The sequence below is a fragment of the Schistocerca piceifrons genome, chromosome 1 (assembly GCF_021461385.2).
Source record: "Schistocerca piceifrons isolate TAMUIC-IGC-003096 chromosome 1, iqSchPice1.1, whole genome shotgun sequence".
Classification (NCBI taxonomy): domain Eukaryota; kingdom Metazoa; phylum Arthropoda; class Insecta; order Orthoptera; family Acrididae; genus Schistocerca; species Schistocerca piceifrons.
The window spans coordinates 281,010,270-281,029,110 of record NC_060138.1 but is presented as its reverse complement, the minus strand read 5'-3'; the positions used below and the strand labels follow the sequence as shown (position 1 = coordinate 281,029,110).

The window sequence follows — 18,841 nt, the reverse complement described above, 5'->3', positions numbered from 1 at the left end:
CGTAGAAAGACGTGCTAAGATATCTCAATAATTTTATTTTTACATGAAAGCCTGTACCTTAATCTACGCACTGACGCCATTACAGTATGACTCTTCCTTGTTTACCTTGTGTACTGTGTGTTTAAGATGCCTCCGACAGTCGTGAGTCCCGCCGACTGTGAAGTACTGGCTGTTATAAGATGCTAAAGGCCTAAAAGCGATCGATATTCATCGTGAGATCTGTGCAGTTTACGGAGAAAACATTATGAGTGATGGAATGGTAAGAAAGTGGCCGCACAGATGTGCATGATGAACAACGGAGTGGTCGTCCTTCGGTCGTTAATGAAAGTTTGGTGCAGGAAGTGGACAATAAGGTGAGAGAAAACAGACGCTTTACGATTTCCTCCTTGCGGGATGACTTTCCTAATGTTTCTCGTAATGTTTTGTATGGAATTGTGACCGAGCACTTGAATTACCGAAAATTGTGCGCACGTGGGGTGCCATAAATGTTGACGGATGTACACAAAACCAAACGTTTAGACATGCATTGACTTTCCTTGAGCGGTACGGCAACGACGGTGATGATTTCTTAAGCCAAATTGTTACGGGCGATGAAACATGGGTGGCCTACGTCACACCAGAATCAAAGAAACAGTCCATGGAAGTTGAGCAAAGGCATTGTTTTGCTGCAAGACAATGCCCGTCCGCATGTGGCGAATCAGACCAAAGATCTCATCACATCTTTTCGATGGGAAACTCTAGATCATCCTTCGTACAGCCCCGATCTTGCGCCCCGTGACTACCATCTCTTCCTGCACTTGAAGAAACACCTGGGCGGTTAGCGTCTTGAAGACGATGACGAAGTCAAAACAGTGGTGATGCAGTGGTTAACAAGTCAGGCGGCAGACTTCTATGAGGAGGTTATTCAAAAACTGGTATAACGTTATGACAAGTGCCTCAATATTGACGGAAATTATGTAGAAAAGTAGATTAAGGTACAAGCTTTCATGTAAAAATAAAATTATTGACATATCTTAGCACGTCTTTTTTTAATTTCTAAACGGTACTTACTTAAAAAACACGCCTCGTACGTTATACATCGCCAAGTTACACACTACAACTCTTTAGCAGAATAAAGTTGTAGAATGTGAAAACGTTTGTTTTATTTAAAAGCGTTAAAGGTTTTCATATAAAAAATTCGGAGTCATTACTTTTCAGCACGCCACATATTTTCTGCAGATTGTGACAAGAATTGAATCTTGAGTATATGAGTTTCTTTTGGAAACGAAAGGACCAGGGCATTGGATGACGTAAGATTCGCCTCCGCTGAAATATGATGAGATGTCAAGCGATGCGCAAATCTTTTTGGTTCCAGAGCGTAGTTATATCATAAAATTTCCGGTTATTGAAAAATAATACAAAAACTTGATGAACGGACGAATAACTCGTTTGGTTTTACGGGTGAGGAATGCTTTCAAATGCAAGACAGTGCACTCGAAATATGCCTGAGTTGTTCTCACTAAAGGGCGTTATTTTGTCATTTTATACACGTCCCTCCCCAATCTCCTCCCCTGCATAATTTTGTTTCCTCGTGCGAAAAAAGAAGCTACCACTGAAACTGGACGTTTCTAACATAGTACTGCAAACAGATCGATCACTAAAGCAAAATGCAACCCACATTACCTGAGAAAAAGAGTGAAGCACCTAGAGAGGAGGAGGAAACGAAATGAAAATTCAAGTGCTGAAAGGATATGTAATGTGTTCAAAATGGTCCATATGGCTCTGAGCACTATGGGACTTGACATCTGAGGTCATCAGTCCCCTATAACTTAGAACTACTTAAACCTAACTAACCTAAGGACATCACACACATCCATGCCCGAGGCAGGATTCGACTCTGCGACCGTAGCGGTCGCGCGGTTCCAGGCTGAAGCGCCTAGAACTACTCGGCCACACCGGCCGGCTATGTAATGTGTGATTTTAGATTTACACGGTGTAAGAAAAACTTGAATATTTCTTGAGCATCCATTCGAGTATCGTCGTCCAAAAGGAGTGATATATGGGCAAGCTGCCTTCTTGCCTTCTATAGGCGTTCCCGATGACTGACCGACAGTCGCAGTCGCTTTTCTCTCGGAAATATTGTCTGTGGGCGGCTAAGCGATTACGTGCTATTGCTGCTTCTCTTCGGTATTGTGGAACCGTTGTGGCCTCTCTTGGGTAGCTGGCCTCTGATGTGTGTCCGACGTCCTCTTCGGTGACAGAGGAATGCTACTCGCTCAGCAGGTTAGGTCAAAATGCAGTCGGCCTGTAGTGCAGTTGATGGCCCAGTTCCCTTATGACCTTTTCATAATAAGTACTGGCCGTCTGTTGGAATCTGCCTCTCAGTAGCAGGATGTCCGTGATCTCATGTAGCTGGTGCGTTGAGTGCCGCCGTGGAAAACTCAGGGCGCGCATCAGCGCCCGATTTTGCACCCTCAGCACCTTTTCAGTGTGGCTCAAGGCACCGGTCTCAGCAATGCTAGATATAGCGTGATACCGTGGTGCGGAGGCAGCGCCGACGACGGACTAAGCAGAGGGTACTGGACGCGGAGGAGACCTACCACTCCGCTTCTGACGTCACTGATGTACGGTTGCCAGGTGAGCCGCTGCGCGAGTGTGTCCTCGAGGTATTCTGCGGCTCTTCTCCGCGGAGTGGCGTCTCCCATGATGTTGATTGGCGGCAGCTTCCTTTCAGGGAAGACGGGTAGCGGCTTTTGGCAGCATTGAGTTTTAACCTGTCATGTCCTGACGTAGGTGGAAGAGGAAAAAAGGGGTTACTGGTCAGTCTGCCCTCCCGAACGGTACAGAGCAGCAGGCAGAAGGACAGCTCACAGTGAAGGCATATGATTGTTTTCTTCTATCTGAGCCATCACTGGTGCAGGCATTTACTACAAATTCAGGTGGTGAGACTAGGTATGGAACTCGTTTTGGAGACTCTTGGACAAACAGTGTTTTGAAATAGTTGTTTATTCCAGACAGGACTAACTAATACACTGGAGGCTAGTTCTAGGGTTAGAAAAATCATGAATAACGCTGTTACAACAGAAGCCAGAAGTCCCAGAAGTGGATGATAACCACAGTAACAAACACTAGCAGCATCTTAAGGCAACAACTTAGTTGCAAAACAAAACATACTGAATGTGACACTGTTCACTGAGGCACTCCGAGTGAGAGAGCAGACTTACGCGGAGCTGGACCGAGGCTGGAGTCGACGGACGCGGATTCGGCGCCCAGATCGTCTGACTGAGAACTCCACCAAAATGCGAAATCTAGGGGTTTTAAAGAGTCACGTGTGGTCACTGTTTTTCCCAGTTAAAGCCACCCAGCCAGTCCCGTAGATCTCTTGTAGGTGACTGCCAATCATCGTTTAGTTAGGTCCCCTCTACTGCTCCTAAGGCGGGGATGTTAATGCAGTTGCACTAACTAACTCCGTATTATTTGGTATCAACATTGTTCAGCTGAAAGCTAAACGTAACTGCCAAATAATGCTTGCAACATTATTGTTATACGTCATTTAGCCCCGCCCCTCGGGCTCCCCGGAGGAGGGACTGCTAGGTCAACAGTTTTTTGGCGTTTTCGCTCTCTTTCTAACGCTTGTGAGCCTGCTGACGTTGCTTTTCTTAGGGCTGGTATCAAGCTGGGCTTATAAGCTAGCACGTGCCTGTTGGTTACATAGTTCTACGGTGGCAACCTACTTCAGCGTCTAGACGACATATGAAGTTACATGTTAATTCCCCGAAGAGTAACTAGCGCCCTGGGACTGCGTCTGAGGGCGTCTGCATTTTCGCAAGGCTCTCCCCTTACGGTTTACTTCATGTAACAATATCTCTCCTAGTTTAGTCTGTCCTCAGCATCGTCTCTACTTCCGCGCCTTGGAACGCCTGTCCTCCTTTTTCACAGCTTCAAGATAACACTACAGTAGCAAGGAATAATCAATATATTACAAACCGCCACTTGGTGTATCAGACGCTAAATGCGGCGCAACCGAGCTGGATGTGGCGTCTCGCTGTTCCCGCATTCACACAGCAAAATAATAGCGTCGGCGTACAGCGCCAGTGGTTCAAAAATGGTTCAAATGGCTCTGGGCACTATGGGACTTAACTACTGTGGTCATCAGTCCCCTAGAACTTAGAACTACTTAAACCTAACTAACCTAAGGACAGGACACACATCCATGCCCGAGACAGGATTCGAACCTGCGACCGGAGCGGTCGCGCGGCTCCAGACTGTAGCGCCTAGAACCGCTCGGCCACTCTGGCCGGCGCAGCGCCAGTGGGACTTGCTCAACCTACGGTGTGTCGGCAGTGCACAGGGAGTACAGGAGGAAGCCGAGTACCGACCCCTTCGGCACTACCGCAAGTGTTCACCGCTCCGTTCACATGAAAGGTACTCTCAGCAATGTAAGACCTATGGAGGACCACTGTGCGTCTTCGGGATCCTATGCATCAAGAGTTTGTTCTCGAGAGCGTCGCGTCACATGGTCAAAGGCCCTGGAGACGTCGAGCAGTATCGGACTGATTGATATCTGCTAAGTGCCGCCTTTCTATTCTCCTCAGTCCCCCTCACCCCCGCCTCGCATTCTCTACCCGCCCACCTACGAACGCGGAGCTGATGCGGTGTCGGGAAACGCGCGGCGTCAGGCGTCGATCCACAGTCTTCAGTTGCACCTCGGCCGGCATCGGACGTGGCGGCGATGGGCCCACGTATTCTTCAGGTGTAATGACGGGAGCGGATTTCCACGTAGATTGCCGCTGTCCTTTGATCATGCTAAAGGCTGGGTCGCATGTCTTGCTTAATTGCAAACCACTGTCCTTTGATCATGCTAAAGGCTGGGTCGCATGTCTTGCTTAATTGCAAACCACTGTCTTTATTAGACCGTCACGTAATCGGATCTCTACAACCTCATTGACAATACTGTCCCAGAAGGTGTCAAGTTGATGCAGCAACTTGGTGTAGTCATAATTCCTGGTATGTCCATGGGTGATGCAGCGCTTTGCCACAGCGGACTTTGTCGGATGAGCGTTGTCTGTGTGGCTTTTATGCTAAGTGCATCTCTCCTGTACTGTTCGGATAGTTTGGCCTACATACATTTTCCCACACTGGCAACGCATGCGGTAGACTCCTGAGTACTTGGTTGTCCTTGACGGATCGTCCGAAAATTGTCGAATTCACAAAACCTGTACAGCAAACTCGAATCTCTGGTCTTTGTCTTGCTTTCACGTTTAATTTTCTACGTAAAACACGCCACACCGTCGTTGTTGACATTTTCAACTCACGTGAAGCTCTGCGTAGACGTTTTGCAGGGCTGCTTGTGAAAGCTTTCGTCATTCGTTCAGTGTCATTTGCATTCATACCTGGCTAATTTGACTGCCTTCCTGGCTGCTGCTGTTTTCCCTTACTGCAGTCTTAATTTTTGTTGCACTCTTTGCTTTGTCAACTTGTAGCACACACAAAGTCTTCACAGCTCCATAAATGCCATCTTGATTCTGATACCACCTAGCGACCATACAGGAACAACACTTCACGCCTGCAACACAAATTTTGTATATTGATACTTTGCAACGCTACTTATTAGGTGACAATAAACGTTACACAGTGTTACCAAACTCTTGAAACGGATATTGGCTGTATGGTTCTTCTTTTCAATTTCCTGTTAAAATCGTCTGCGAGAAAAAAAAAAAATGCTGTGTTGTGAAAATGTGGGATTTCTCGCACTCAGTTTTAACCACGAAAGCGGGATATTTAAACCGTTAGCCAAGTTCTTTCGCCCACTTGTGCTGTCTCCCTGAGTTGTGTATACAATAGTATGTTGTTTTGTCTTCTTGTTTGCTGTCGCATACGGGTAACTGTAATCCTACCTGTTAGCAGATTAAAACTATGTCATATTGTCAATGAAGCCAGTGATTAATTTTTTTTTTTTAAGTTTAGGTACCGGAACGCATTGTTCAACCATACAATACCCCCTTCCCCACCCCACCCGACCCACTCAACGATAGAAATCACAAGTTTCAATATATGAAAACATGGAATAAAACTTAAAATGGGAAATCACTTTTTTACAAATTATGTTCTGAAATTCGGGTTTCTCAAACATAATTTCTTATAATCAAAACAATAAACTGTCAAGATATAAATAAACAACACCTGCAGGGTCATTTTGCACCATAGTTGTCCTCGTACATATCGGCACAAGTTGTTAGTCTTCGTGACCAGGACGTCATGTTTGCAACTACTGCCAGCAGCAACGTTCAGACAACTGCATTGTAGCTGATCAGTGAACGTGTTTCCAGTATTAATCAATAACGCATTTAGCGATGAACTACGAAGAAGACATTCCTGGTCAGTCGTTGTAACGTACAATTCCAACTTCCCGATGAGTTACACACTGGACTCGCACTCGGGAGGACGACCGTTCAAACCCGCGTCCGGCCATCCCGATTTACGTTTTCCGTGATTTCCCTAAATAGCGTCAGGGAAATGCCAGGATGGTTCCTTCGAAAGGGCACGGCCGATTTCCTTCCCTATCCTTCCTTAATTCGAGCTTGTGCTCCGTCTCTAACGACCTCGTTGTCGATGGGACGTTAAACATTAATTTCCTCCTCCCTCCCCTTCAAGAGTTAGGAGAAATAAAATACAATGTGACATGAGACACTGAGTTCGGCGTTTATTAAATGCTTTAAATGCCTTTTGTTTTACTTACTGAACTACATTTGAACTGCATTGGTTTTAAGTCTGCATTCATCACTACAACCAAGCAACACATTTGAACACGAACGTCCCTATAATACGTCTTCACGAAAAGTTAACTTCGTGCTCCGTTTGTATTATAGTAACTGATGGGTGCGTGACGCGTTAGTTGGTAGCAATGCAAGAAAAAGATAGAAACATAGCTCCCGCTCAGCTCTCCTTGTCTTACGGCTGCAATCTTACACCTTCCCACAGACAGACTGTACATGAGAATCTTCAATCAGATTTTGTCGTTCGTAACTTTCATAATAGTGAGTGAAAAAGAAGTAACTAGTTTCATATGTACAGGGAATAAATAAATAAGCTTTTAAACGTAAAATGAGACCTATGGAATAAAAAATATCTATGACACACATAAAACGAGATATTGCCCTGCTACTATATCAATGAGATTGCTCCTGTCGTAAAGAAAACGCGATATGTACCGATCACAGCTTCGGAACGTACAGTATAAACACACACACATACACACACACACACACACACACACACACACACACACACACACACACACACACACACACACACACACAAAAATTCCGCCAATGGAGGTAACAATAACGTCGCCCCAAGCCCCCGCGCGCCGCCTCATGTTGGTCACCCATTGTCACGTCAAGTGGTGTCGGTGCAATGTAATACACGTGTACCATTTTCAACTCTCCAGTACCGAGATAAAAAAAGTCTAGGAAGTACCTGAACATCGTTCCGACGTGTACCAACCGAAATTAAGCCCTGACTGAAGCTACTATTCTCACGCATCCAACAGCACGTGAGGTTTCTCTCATACCTCTTACACCAATGCTCGCAGCCCGATTTACTCATTCATTTTAAGCGACTTCAATTCACAATTAAAATTTCGTTTTCAGCAGCAATAAAAAAGACTCGAGGCCAAAGAAAGGGGGAAACAGTAAATTTATGGGGGGAGGGCGGAGGAAATAGACATAGAGAGGGGGTGGAGGAGGTGGACAGAGAGAGAGGGGGGGGAGGAGGAGCAGATGGACGAAGAAAGGGAGGAAACAGAGATGGGCATAGAGAGAGGGAGCAGGAAATCAGAACGTACATCCAATTCCCGCACATATTTAGCAAGTGTAAGTCATTGTGTTTGCTAGTGTAAAGTAATGTAGCCTTGTTGTTGTGCAGGTGGGCACGATGCCGTCGCTGAAACTGTTCGGACGCAGATGGCTGGTCGCCACCGACGACCTCGTCTTCCCTGGCCTCTTCGAGTTCGCCTTCAGAACCGTATGGTGAGTACTCTGTGGCTGTACGTAGTTCCACCAACATTAAAACGTTACTCAACGCTGTGTGCGATGACTGCCGGACAATGTTATCGCTGGACGACACTTGTACGGCTGTTCATTTACAGGCCTCTTTCTCTTGCATTCGTACACTTAACTTTCTGAGTGTACAGTGCGACAGCATTCACCGCCATCACCTTATTTCCATTAAAATGATAAAATAGAAAACAAGATGTTTGATATAGAGAAAATAATGTTTGTTGTATTTTTGATAATAAACTGCTACAGCATAGCTACAGAATGCATCTGCTGACTGTGGCGCTCTTATTTACTCTATCCTATCAAAGACGTCCGTACTGCAATTAACGGACATTAATGTAGGCTCTGTCCACGCGTTCATAGCAGCTTGAACTCTACTGGAGGATCAGTGAGGTTTCTGAACGTCTGTGGAGGAATGGCAGTCATGTCTGACACTCAGGTCTAGAGCAAACTCCACTTTTCAACTCACACCAAAGGTGCTCCTTTGGGTTCAGGTCGGGACTACGGGCAAGCCAGTCCATTTCAGGAATATTATTGTCCATAACCGATCGCCTCCAGATGTTGACTTACGGGAGCGTGCCTTGTCATGCTGATACAAAAAAATGTTCATACGTGTGTGAAATCTTATGGGACTTTACTGTTAAGGTCATTAGTCTCTAAGCTTACACACTACTTAACCTAAACTATCCTATGGACAAACACACACACACCCATGCCCGAGGCAGGACTCGAACCTCCGCCGGGATCAGCCGCATAGTTCATGACTGCAGCGACTCAGACCGCTCGACTAATCCCGCGCGGCCGTGCTGATGCAGTCATCGTCTGTTCTACTGTACGGAACATACAATACTGTAAATTGTGTTCATATTCTTCCGCTTTTAGCGTTTTTTAAATGCAGTAAGGATGCAACATCGAAAATCACAAAAAACACCCTCATATCTTAACACCACCTCTTTCGTACTTCACTGTTGACACCACACGCTATGGCAGGTAACGGCCTCCAGACATTCGCCAGACCTGCGCCTCTCTATCAGATTGCTGCAGGCATGATTCATCACTGCAAATCACCTGTTTCCAGCCATCCACCGTCCAGTAGCGGCGCTCTTTGCACCACTTCAAGTATCGCCTGTCATTGACTACAAAAGATATGTACCTTATGAGGAGCTACTTGACCACTGTACCCCTATCACCTCTTTTCTTTTTAACTCCCTACGCACAGTCGTTGTGCTGGCTGCACTACTCACATTCACGAGTGATTCCTTCCCCTGACTTCACGCGATTGCTTACAGCCAACCTGCGCAATGTTCCACGGTCGTCAGTACAGCAGGTCCCCCTGATCTAGATTTAGCCACGGTTGTTACTTCGCCTTTCATCTTCACAGTCACATCACCAACAGTCGACCTGGCAGGTTTATAATGTTGAAATATACCTGATGGTTTTGTTACTCAAGTGACAACCAGTGGTTAATCCATGTTCGAAGTCACTGAGCTCTCATGATCGACTCTTTCTGCTGCTAGGTGCGGTTCACACTGAGGTGATACGTTACACGATGCGATACGCTATAAGATGTAGAAGCAATCTGCATCGGCAGAGCGCGTGGAAACGTAATGGAAGTGACTTAATTGGTTCACGCAAGTATGACAGCGAAACTTCGCCGATACTCGTCTCTATCGCACTGCCCGTCACAACGTGGATTGCTGTTCACTCCACGCAACACGAGGAGCAACCGAGCGATGTGGCGCAGTGGTTAGCACACTGGACTCGCATTCGGGAGGACGACGGTTCAATCCCGCGTCCGGCCATCCTGATTTAGGTTTTCCGTGATTTCCCTAAATCGCTCCAGGCAAATGCCGGGATGGCTCCTTTCAAAGGGCACGGCCGACTTCCTTCCCCGTCCTTCCCTGATCTGATGAGACCGATGACCTCGCTGTCTGGTCTTCTTCCCCAAAGCAACCAACCAACACAAGGAGCGGAATTACCATTCATCCGATCTGCCTAAAAATTATTTTATGTAGATGAAGCAAGGGTACCTCCGCCTCTGTAGTTAATTTCACAGTAAAGCTTTTACACTTCGTGAAAAAAAAGGGAGGAAAGGAAAAAACCCACAGCTTTAAGACTCGCGGTGCACTCTCTCTCTCTCTCTCATTCGATTTTTGGGAAACTGTTCGGTAAAAAGATTTAGTTGTTTGCATTATAGCCATACATCACAGCTTGAGTATGAAATGGTTTTCTTTTCGTTATTGCCAATAGTTCTGTCTTGCTTCAAATTAAAGCATAGCACCGCGCATATTTAGAAAAGCTTACAGCGAAAATTGTAGTTTATGTTTGGTGCATTTTAATACGGCATATACAGGGTGTTTCAGAATGAATGGTAAATATTTTAGGAGGTGGTAGTATAGACGAATAGCAGTAAAAAATGCCGTATAATATGTGTCCAGTTTTGATCGAGTACAGAGATACAGCTGAGTTCAAGCATTTTCGTTTCGTGTGTAGGCATACCGATTGCTATTGGTTGCTAAGGGCGTATTTATCGAATGTCAGCAATAGAGTGCTGATGTTCACGTTGTGAAGTTATGCTTCAGTTTAAATTGAATTTTTCATTTAGATTTGTTGGCCGGGGCTACTGTACTGTAGCGTGCAAACATGCCGTGCCTATTTACGCATGCTGAGTATACCGATGTGGTATGTGTGTATGGAAACGCTGTTACTGCTTGTAGAGAACACGACATACGATATCCCAACCGCAGACTGCCAGATTCAAGAGTGTTTACTTTTGTGTTCAATACACTGCGTGACATTGGTACAGTGCCCAGCAGTCACATTGCACTTGTAAATGAACAGACTGTGGTTGAACGAGAAGACATTATTTAATCGGTAGAACGTAGTTCTTCAACAAGCACAGGTAGAATTTTTGCACATATCGGTGTCCCACGGACAAGAGTATTTCGGACATTACGCATGTACGGGCTGCATCCGTATAATTTACAGTTCATTAGCACCTTCGAGCAGGAGGTGAAGATAGACGATTGGAATTTTGTCATTGGATACTTGAAAATCGCCAGGTAATCTCTTTTTTACTTCTTACTGATGAAGCCACTTTCCCTCGTGAAGGCATCAATGACACTTGTAATTCACATCAGTTGCCTGAAGAAAAACCACATGCTGTTGTGAGACATTTTCAAGAACACTTCTTTGTAAATGTGTGGCGTGGTTTGACAGACAATCAGTTGATTGTGCCTTTTGTGTTATCGCATCGTCTTACAGAACCCCGTTATCTACACTTTCTTGAAAATAAGCTTCCAGCAATATTGAAAGAGATTTCTTTGGCTATAGGAAAGCGTATGTTCATCCAGCATGACGGGGATGCTGTACATTGTAGTCGTTAAGTGACACATCATCTAAACCTAACATTCTCCGGAAGATGGATCTGTAGATGTGGGTACGTTTCTAGGTCACCAGCCCTCATAAAAGAACGCAAAGACGACCTCAGAAAAGCTACACGTGGTGTTATCAAGAGAAGTCAAAATTGCATTGAAGTTGGGTGGAATTTTTGAAAATAAACTGCGAATGTCCACATTTGCCTTTGCTTTAAGTTTGTTTGGGTTACATACTAACAGCTGCATCTCTGTCCTCAGTAACAATTGGACACATGTTATATGGCACTTTTATTGCAATTCGTCTATACTAACACCTAAAATATCTACTTTTCTTCCTGAAACATCCTGTATTGTTGCGTAAGAAATGTAGTTATTTACACTACTGGCCATTAAAATTGCTACACCAAGAAGAAATGCAGATGATAAACGGGTGTATTCATTGGACAAAGATACTAGAACTGACATGTGATTACATTTTCACGCAATTTGGGTGCATAGATCCTGAGAAATCAGTACCCAAAACAACCACCTCTGGCCATAATAACGGCCTTGATACGCCTGGGCATTGAGTCAAACAGAGCTTGGATGGCGTGTAGAGGTACACCTGCCCATTCAGCTTCAACACGATAGCACAGTTCATCAAGAGTAGTGACTGGCGTATTGTGACGAGCCAGTTTCTCGGCCACCATTGACCAGACGTGTTCAGTTGGTGAGAGATCTGGAGAATGTGCTGGCCAGGGCAGCAGTCGAAAATTTTCTGTATCCAGAAAGGCCCATACAGGACCTGCAACATGCGGTCGTGCATTGTCCTGCTGAAATGTGGGGTTTCGCAGGGATCGAATGAAGGGTAGAGCCACGGGTCATAACACATCTGAAATGTAACGTCCACTGTTCAAAGTGCCGTCAATGCGAACAAGATGTGACCGAGATGTCTAACCAATGGCAACCCATACCATCACGACGGATGATACGCCAGTATGGCGATGACGAATACACGCCCCCAATGTGCGTTCACCACGATGTCGCCAAACACGGATGCAACCATCATGATGCTGTAAACAGATCCTGGATTCATCCGAAAAAATGACGTTTTGCCATTCGTGCAACCAGGTTCGTTGTTGAGTACACCATCGCAGGCGCTCCTGTCTGTGATGCAGCGTCAAGGGTAACCGCAGCCATGGTCTTCGAGCTGATAGTCCATGCTGCTGCAAACGTCGTCGAACTGTTCGTGCAGATGGTTGTTGTCTTGCAAACGTCCCCATCTGTTGACTCAGGGATCGAGACGTGGCTGCACGGTCCGTTACAGCCATGCGGATAAGATGCCTGTCATCTCGACTGCTAGTGATACGAGGCCGTTGGGATCCAGCACGACGCTCCGTATTACCCTCCTGAACCCACCGATTCCATATTCTGCTAAGTCATTGGATCTCGACCAATGCGAGCAGCAATGTCGCGATATGATAAACCGCAATCGCGATAGGCTACAATCCGACCTTTATCAAAGTCGGAAACGTGATGGTACGCATTTCTCCTCCTTACACGAGGCATCACAACAACGTTTCACCAGGCAACGCCGGTCAACTGCTGTTTGTGTACGAGAAATCGGTTGGAAACTTTCCTCATGTCAGCACGTTGTAGGTGTCGCCACCGGCGCCAACCTTGTGTGAATGCTCTGAAAAGCTAATCATTTGTCTATCGCAGCATCTTCTTCCTGTCGGTTAAATTTCGCGTCTGTAGCACGTCATCTTCGTGGTGTAGCAATTTTAATGGCCAGTAGTGTAAATCGTTTTTAATGCTGCAAGTAAAGCCATACCTCTTTCCAGTACCGAGTAAATACACGATACACTGTGGCGTTTGGCCGCGACGAGCTACAACGCGCCACTCTCGACGCTGTGACCGCACGCCGCGCTATGCGGAGGTGTCTCACGTTGCTGCCAGTACAAATCGGAGCATTTACTCGGGTGTGTGCTTTCAAGCGGGAAACACGTCTTGATTTGTGCATTTCTTTTTCTGCTGCGTATAGTCATCATGTCGTTCACACAAGAGGACTGTTCGAAGTTGACATCTTTCGTCCAACTTGCGCAGCCCGTGACATGGCGCCTCCAAAGACAGACAAGCAAGCTATTAAGCAAGCAGTCATAATGTTTTGGCTCATCAGTGTATACTGTGCATGAAGTAATATTGGCCGGCCGGAGTGGCCGTGCGGTTCTAGGCGCTACAGTCTGGCACCGAGCGACCGCTACCGTCGCAGGTTCGAATCCTGCCTCAGGCATGGATGTGTGTGATGTCCTTAGGTTAGTTAGGTTTCATTAGTTCTAAGTTCTAGGCGACTGATGACCTTAGAAGTTAAGTCGCATAATGCTCAGAGCCATTTGAACCATTTGAAGTAATACTGTCGTATTTTCCTCAAAGAATTTTTACTGAGCAAAGTTCTATGGAAAACACAAATGCCTTAGTTGTAACTAGCACACAACGAACAGTATCCTCCATATCAATGTATCACCCAATCATTAAGCGTACTCTGTATCTTTGCTTGGTAGCTAGCAGCACACGCATGTGTATCTTGACTACAGTGTAATTGGTACATATACACTATGTGATCAAAAGTATCCGGACACCCCAAAAAACATACGTTTTTCATATTAGGTGCATTGTGCTTCCACCTACTGCCACGTACTCCACATCAGCGACGTCAGTAGTCATTAGACATCGTGAGAGAATGGGGCGCTCCGTGGAACTCACGGACATCGAACGTGGTCAGGTGATTTGGTGTCACTTGTGTCTTACGTCTGTAGACGAGATTTCCACACTCCTAAACATCGCTAGATCCACTGTTTCCGATGTGATAGTGAAGTGGAAACGTGAAGGGACACATACAGCACAAAAGCGTCCAGGCCGACCTAGTCTGTTGACTGACAGAGACCGCCGACAGTTGAAGAGGGTCGTAATGTGTAACAGGCAGCTGTATATCCAGACCACCACACAGGAATTCCAAACTGCATCAGGATCCACTGCAAGTATTATGACAGTTGGGCGAGAGGTGAGAAAACTTGGGTTTCATGGTCGAGTGGCTGCTCATAAGCCACACATCACGCCAGTAAATGCCAAACGACGCCTCGCTTGGTGTAAGGAGTGTAAACATTGGACGATTGAACAGCGTGAAAACCTTGTGTGGAGTGATGAATCACGGTACACAATGTGGCGATCCGATGGCAGGGTGTGGGTATGGCGAATGTCTGGTGAACGTCATATGTCAGTGTGTATAGTGCCAAGAGTAAAATTCGGAAACGGCGGTGTGATGGTGTGGCCGTGTTTTTCACGTAGGGGGCTTGCACCCCTTGTCGTTTTGCGTGGCACTATCACAGCACAGGCGTACAGTGATGTTTTAAGCTCCTTCTTACTTCACACTATTGAAGAGCAATTCGTGGATGGCGATTTCATCTTTCAACACGATCCAACACCTGTTCATAATACACGGCCTGTGGCGGAGTGGTTACACAACAATAACATCACTGTAATTGACTGTCCTGCACAGAGTCCTGACATGAATCCTATAGAACACCTTTGGGATGTTTATGAAAGTATTTTCCAGCCAGGTATCCTGATAATTTTGATCGCATAGTGTACTATGCACAGATAACTAATTTAGTGTTTGAACGTACTTACTACAAAAAAATTGAACCTACTAATTACATAAGAGGCTAGGAATGAAAATAGTGACAATAATGTACCTATTGTGTACGACATTAGGAAAAGATGGTATTACTGTTCTCTTCTTCTGGGGCATAACGGATTGCTCTACTTTTCAACACAAACTGCTACTGCAAGAACTGACATAAAAACAGGAACTATGCTATCAAATATCAGTGTTGTTTGCCAGACTGGCTTTTTCATTTTACATTGTAAGAAAACATGTACTGTCCAAAAAAGAATGTGCAGTTAGTTACCTGCAGAATATAGCATTTAAGTTTCGTAAACTTTCATATGTAACAACGAACATTGTTTTACGCACATAATGTAAGTAGTGCTACTTTCGGAATTTCCGTAGTGTGGTATAGAAATAGCTGTATAATACTGAGTTTTTTAAAAAATTGATTGTACTGCATCTCTTTTATGCTTTTAATGTCTTCTTTTATTTTCTTGTATACTGTGGTGATACCTAAACGCATGTAAACAAATGTGAAAAGAATGCAGCCGTCTTAAATTCGAAACGATAATAAGTTGTTTTAGCTCAGCTATACATCAATTTTCAAATAACCACTTCTGTCTCTTCATTCAGCAAAAATCCTAGAGAGTTTATCAACCAAAGGAAGAAAAATGCAGCCGAAAGCTTCGTGCTGTGGCATCACTTCATTCGAAACTTCCGAAAAAACTTAACACTTCCTATCACTCAGGTAAGAGGAGGGCCCAGTAGGGCGGCAAATGTCACGTGAAGCGATTGCCGCCAGTCACGAAGTGCGGACGGAGGCAAGCGGATGGGGAAAGGAAGGCCATACTAGAGAGCCCACTTACAGCGAGAGTGGCCATTCCACAGGCCATCGCCAAGGTCGCTTTTTTTGTTTTGTTTTTGTTTTTCAGGTTGTGTATGTGATGTAAAACTACTTAGCGTTATGACGTGAAAAGCGAATGTCATTCCTGTATGGCTATGTATTTATGTGGAGTTTAGTGAACAATCTTGTGTGGGGTGTACACGTCAAACGAACGCCAAGAATAGTGAATATTTGTTAAACACTTTTTGACGTTCTGGGAACTATGGGAGTCGACCAGATTACGTTTCGTTTGTTTTATTTCCTATGTTCTGAAGCCACTTCGGTTATTTCTGCTGGAATATGCATTGTTGAAATATGTAGCCTATAAGCCTTTAACACATTTTTTCATATGCAATTAATGTCTTTTCAATGCGTCATCGGCCTAATAACTTATACTGTGGAAACCCAGAAAACGTATTGTTGCTCTGACAGAATTGGGAACACAATATCATAGAAGCTGACTTTCGAAAACGTTACAACTATAATTTTTACACTGACACAGTAGTGGTAATGCATTATAGGTAGTTGTTTATCCACGTTATGCACACTAGTAAAACACGAATTGTCAAGTTTATACTCATTCCTCTTCATTTTCCATAACTGATAATTTGCCCTATAAATTTCAACATACAACAGTTCGGAAATAAATTTATAAATAAAAACATGAGTTCAGTACATTGGGTGTATTACTACAGACATATCTCGTAAGACATAAATCAAATATTTCAGATCAACAATCTATTACAAAAGTAGTATCTGGCGTTCCCCAAGGAAGTGTTATAGGCCATCTTCTGCCCCTGACCTAGTTAAACGATTTAGGAGACAACCTGAGCAACCCTCTTAGATTGTTTGCAGATGATACTGTCGCTTACTGTCTTGTAAAGTTATCAGATGATCAAAACCAATTTAAAACTGATTTAGGAAGATATCTGTATTGTGCGAAGAGTGGCAATTGACTCTAAATAATGAAAAGTGTGAAGTTATCCACATGCGTACTGAAAGGATTCCGCTAAATTTCTGTTAAACTATAGATCACACAAGTCTAAAGTCTGTAAATTCAACTAAATACTTATGAATTACAACTGCGAACTACTTGAATTGGAACGGTCACATACATAATGTTGTGACGCCCGTCCTCTTCTCGAGTATTGCTGCGCTTTGTGGGATCCGCATCAGAGAGGACTGACGGAGAACATCGAAAAAGCGGAGAGAATGCCACGAATATGATGCGCGAACCAGGGCAGCGATCATTAAAACAAAGGATCTCCTCATGAAATTTCAATGACTTATTTTTCCCTCCGAATGCAAAAATATTTTACTGGCGCCCATCTGGATAGAGAAATCAGAGTTCGTATTGAAAGCTTTGAGTGTTCTTTTTTCTTGCGCCCTGCTCCTGAGAGGAACTGTAGAGCAATAGCTTGAAGGTGTTTTTATGAATCCTCTACAGGCAGTTAATTGTGAATTGCAGAGTAGCCGCGTGGATGTAGAATAAGTCAGCACCAGAGGTGAAGTAAACTGTAACTGAAATAAAAATAAAAATAGTGAAACAAAGTTCGATCTCAGGGCCTTTGGGTTAGTATTCAAGCACTTTACCACTTAGCCTTTTTCAACTAAAATCTTTAATTGTACAATGAATTGCAACGTTTTACAGATTTTGATGCGCATCTTAACCGTCATAATTATACCCTACAAGTTATTTACATTAAGCAAGAAATTATTATTAAGGATATTAATAAAACGACAATAGCAATGCCCATTTTGTAATCACGTTTACATATCATTTTCTGATCAACATAAATTGTTTTTAAAATCTTTCAGCGCATTTTCATTATGCTGTGTTAATATATTGTTTGAACAGCTTTTAGATTGGAGAAATTACACAGCATTATTGCAACCATTGTGGCAGGATTTAATTTTTTTGAATAAGAATTTCACGTGCATTACAAGAAAGTGAACATGCGACAGTTAGATCTATAATATGAATGATTTGTTAAAAGTTTTAGTAGAGGAAGCCATGAAGACATGTAATAACTAATTGCATGAAATACTTATGAAATGTAGTTTGTTACTTAGTAAATGAATTATTTAAATGATTTTTGTACGCCGCCTTCTAAGAACATCGTATGTCAACCATTTGACGTTAAAAATATGGCTTTTTCATTCATTCTTCTGTTAGCACGCACAGAATTGTACACAACACTGAATAGTCTTGGAACAATATCGCTGCTACTAGTAGATTCCACAAATGTTGGATAGACACTACTAATGGCATATCACAGCGTAAAATATGTACTTCACACAGCGAGAAACAATAAGTCGGTTTCCACAAATCGCTTTTACGATTCCAGTCTCGGAAATTAACTTTAACTGCTCACTGTTTGTGTATTTCTTCATTTATCGAAAATATTAGGGTCAGGAGCCACTTCCACTACAGTTTTTAGAGTCGATAGCAGGACAACTTGGAACTGCTCTTCATTTTGCTTAAAAACTACATATGTCATATTAGTTTCTTCGTCAAATCCCCCATCAATTAAAATTTAGTCTACAAGTGCTGGTGTGAAAATCTGATTGGACAATTATCGTTGTAGATGCTTACACATACTTTCCCTGTGTAGAGCTTTGGGCCGGTTGATATTTCTAGTAAAGGCATTTAAAGCTATATTCCACTAAGACTAGCTAAAGTAACTGAGAAAACTCAGCAGCACAGAGTGGTTTACCAGATCGAGGAAGCAGTCGTGATATATGTCTAGCATCACCGCACGTTCCACTACAACATCCCACTTTCCTGGTAGTTTTCTCGTCAGCTGTATCAACAGACTGGTTCCGAAAATGTTCAGACCCCGTAAGTCACACATAGTCACTTAATTATGACAATTACGGTAACTCGTAGTCATAT

The 18,841-nt window shown here is 44.0% G+C and overlaps 1 protein-coding gene across 4 annotated transcripts in view; it reads left to right on the top strand.

Moving 5' to 3' along the window:
* LOC124785083 (diacylglycerol lipase-beta-like) overlaps positions 1–18,841 on the top strand; it is an 853,236-nt gene that overhangs the window by 686,156 nt on the left and 148,239 nt on the right. For all 4 annotated transcript variants that reach the window (XM_047254152.1, XM_047254151.1, XM_047254150.1 and 1 more), the window contains one exon: positions 7,906–8,009. In XM_047254152.1, coding sequence (XP_047110108.1) covers positions 7,915–8,009 — 95 coding nt within the window. In that variant the 5' untranslated portion in view covers positions 7,906–7,914. The remainder of the gene's footprint in view (positions 1–7,905; positions 8,010–18,841) is intronic.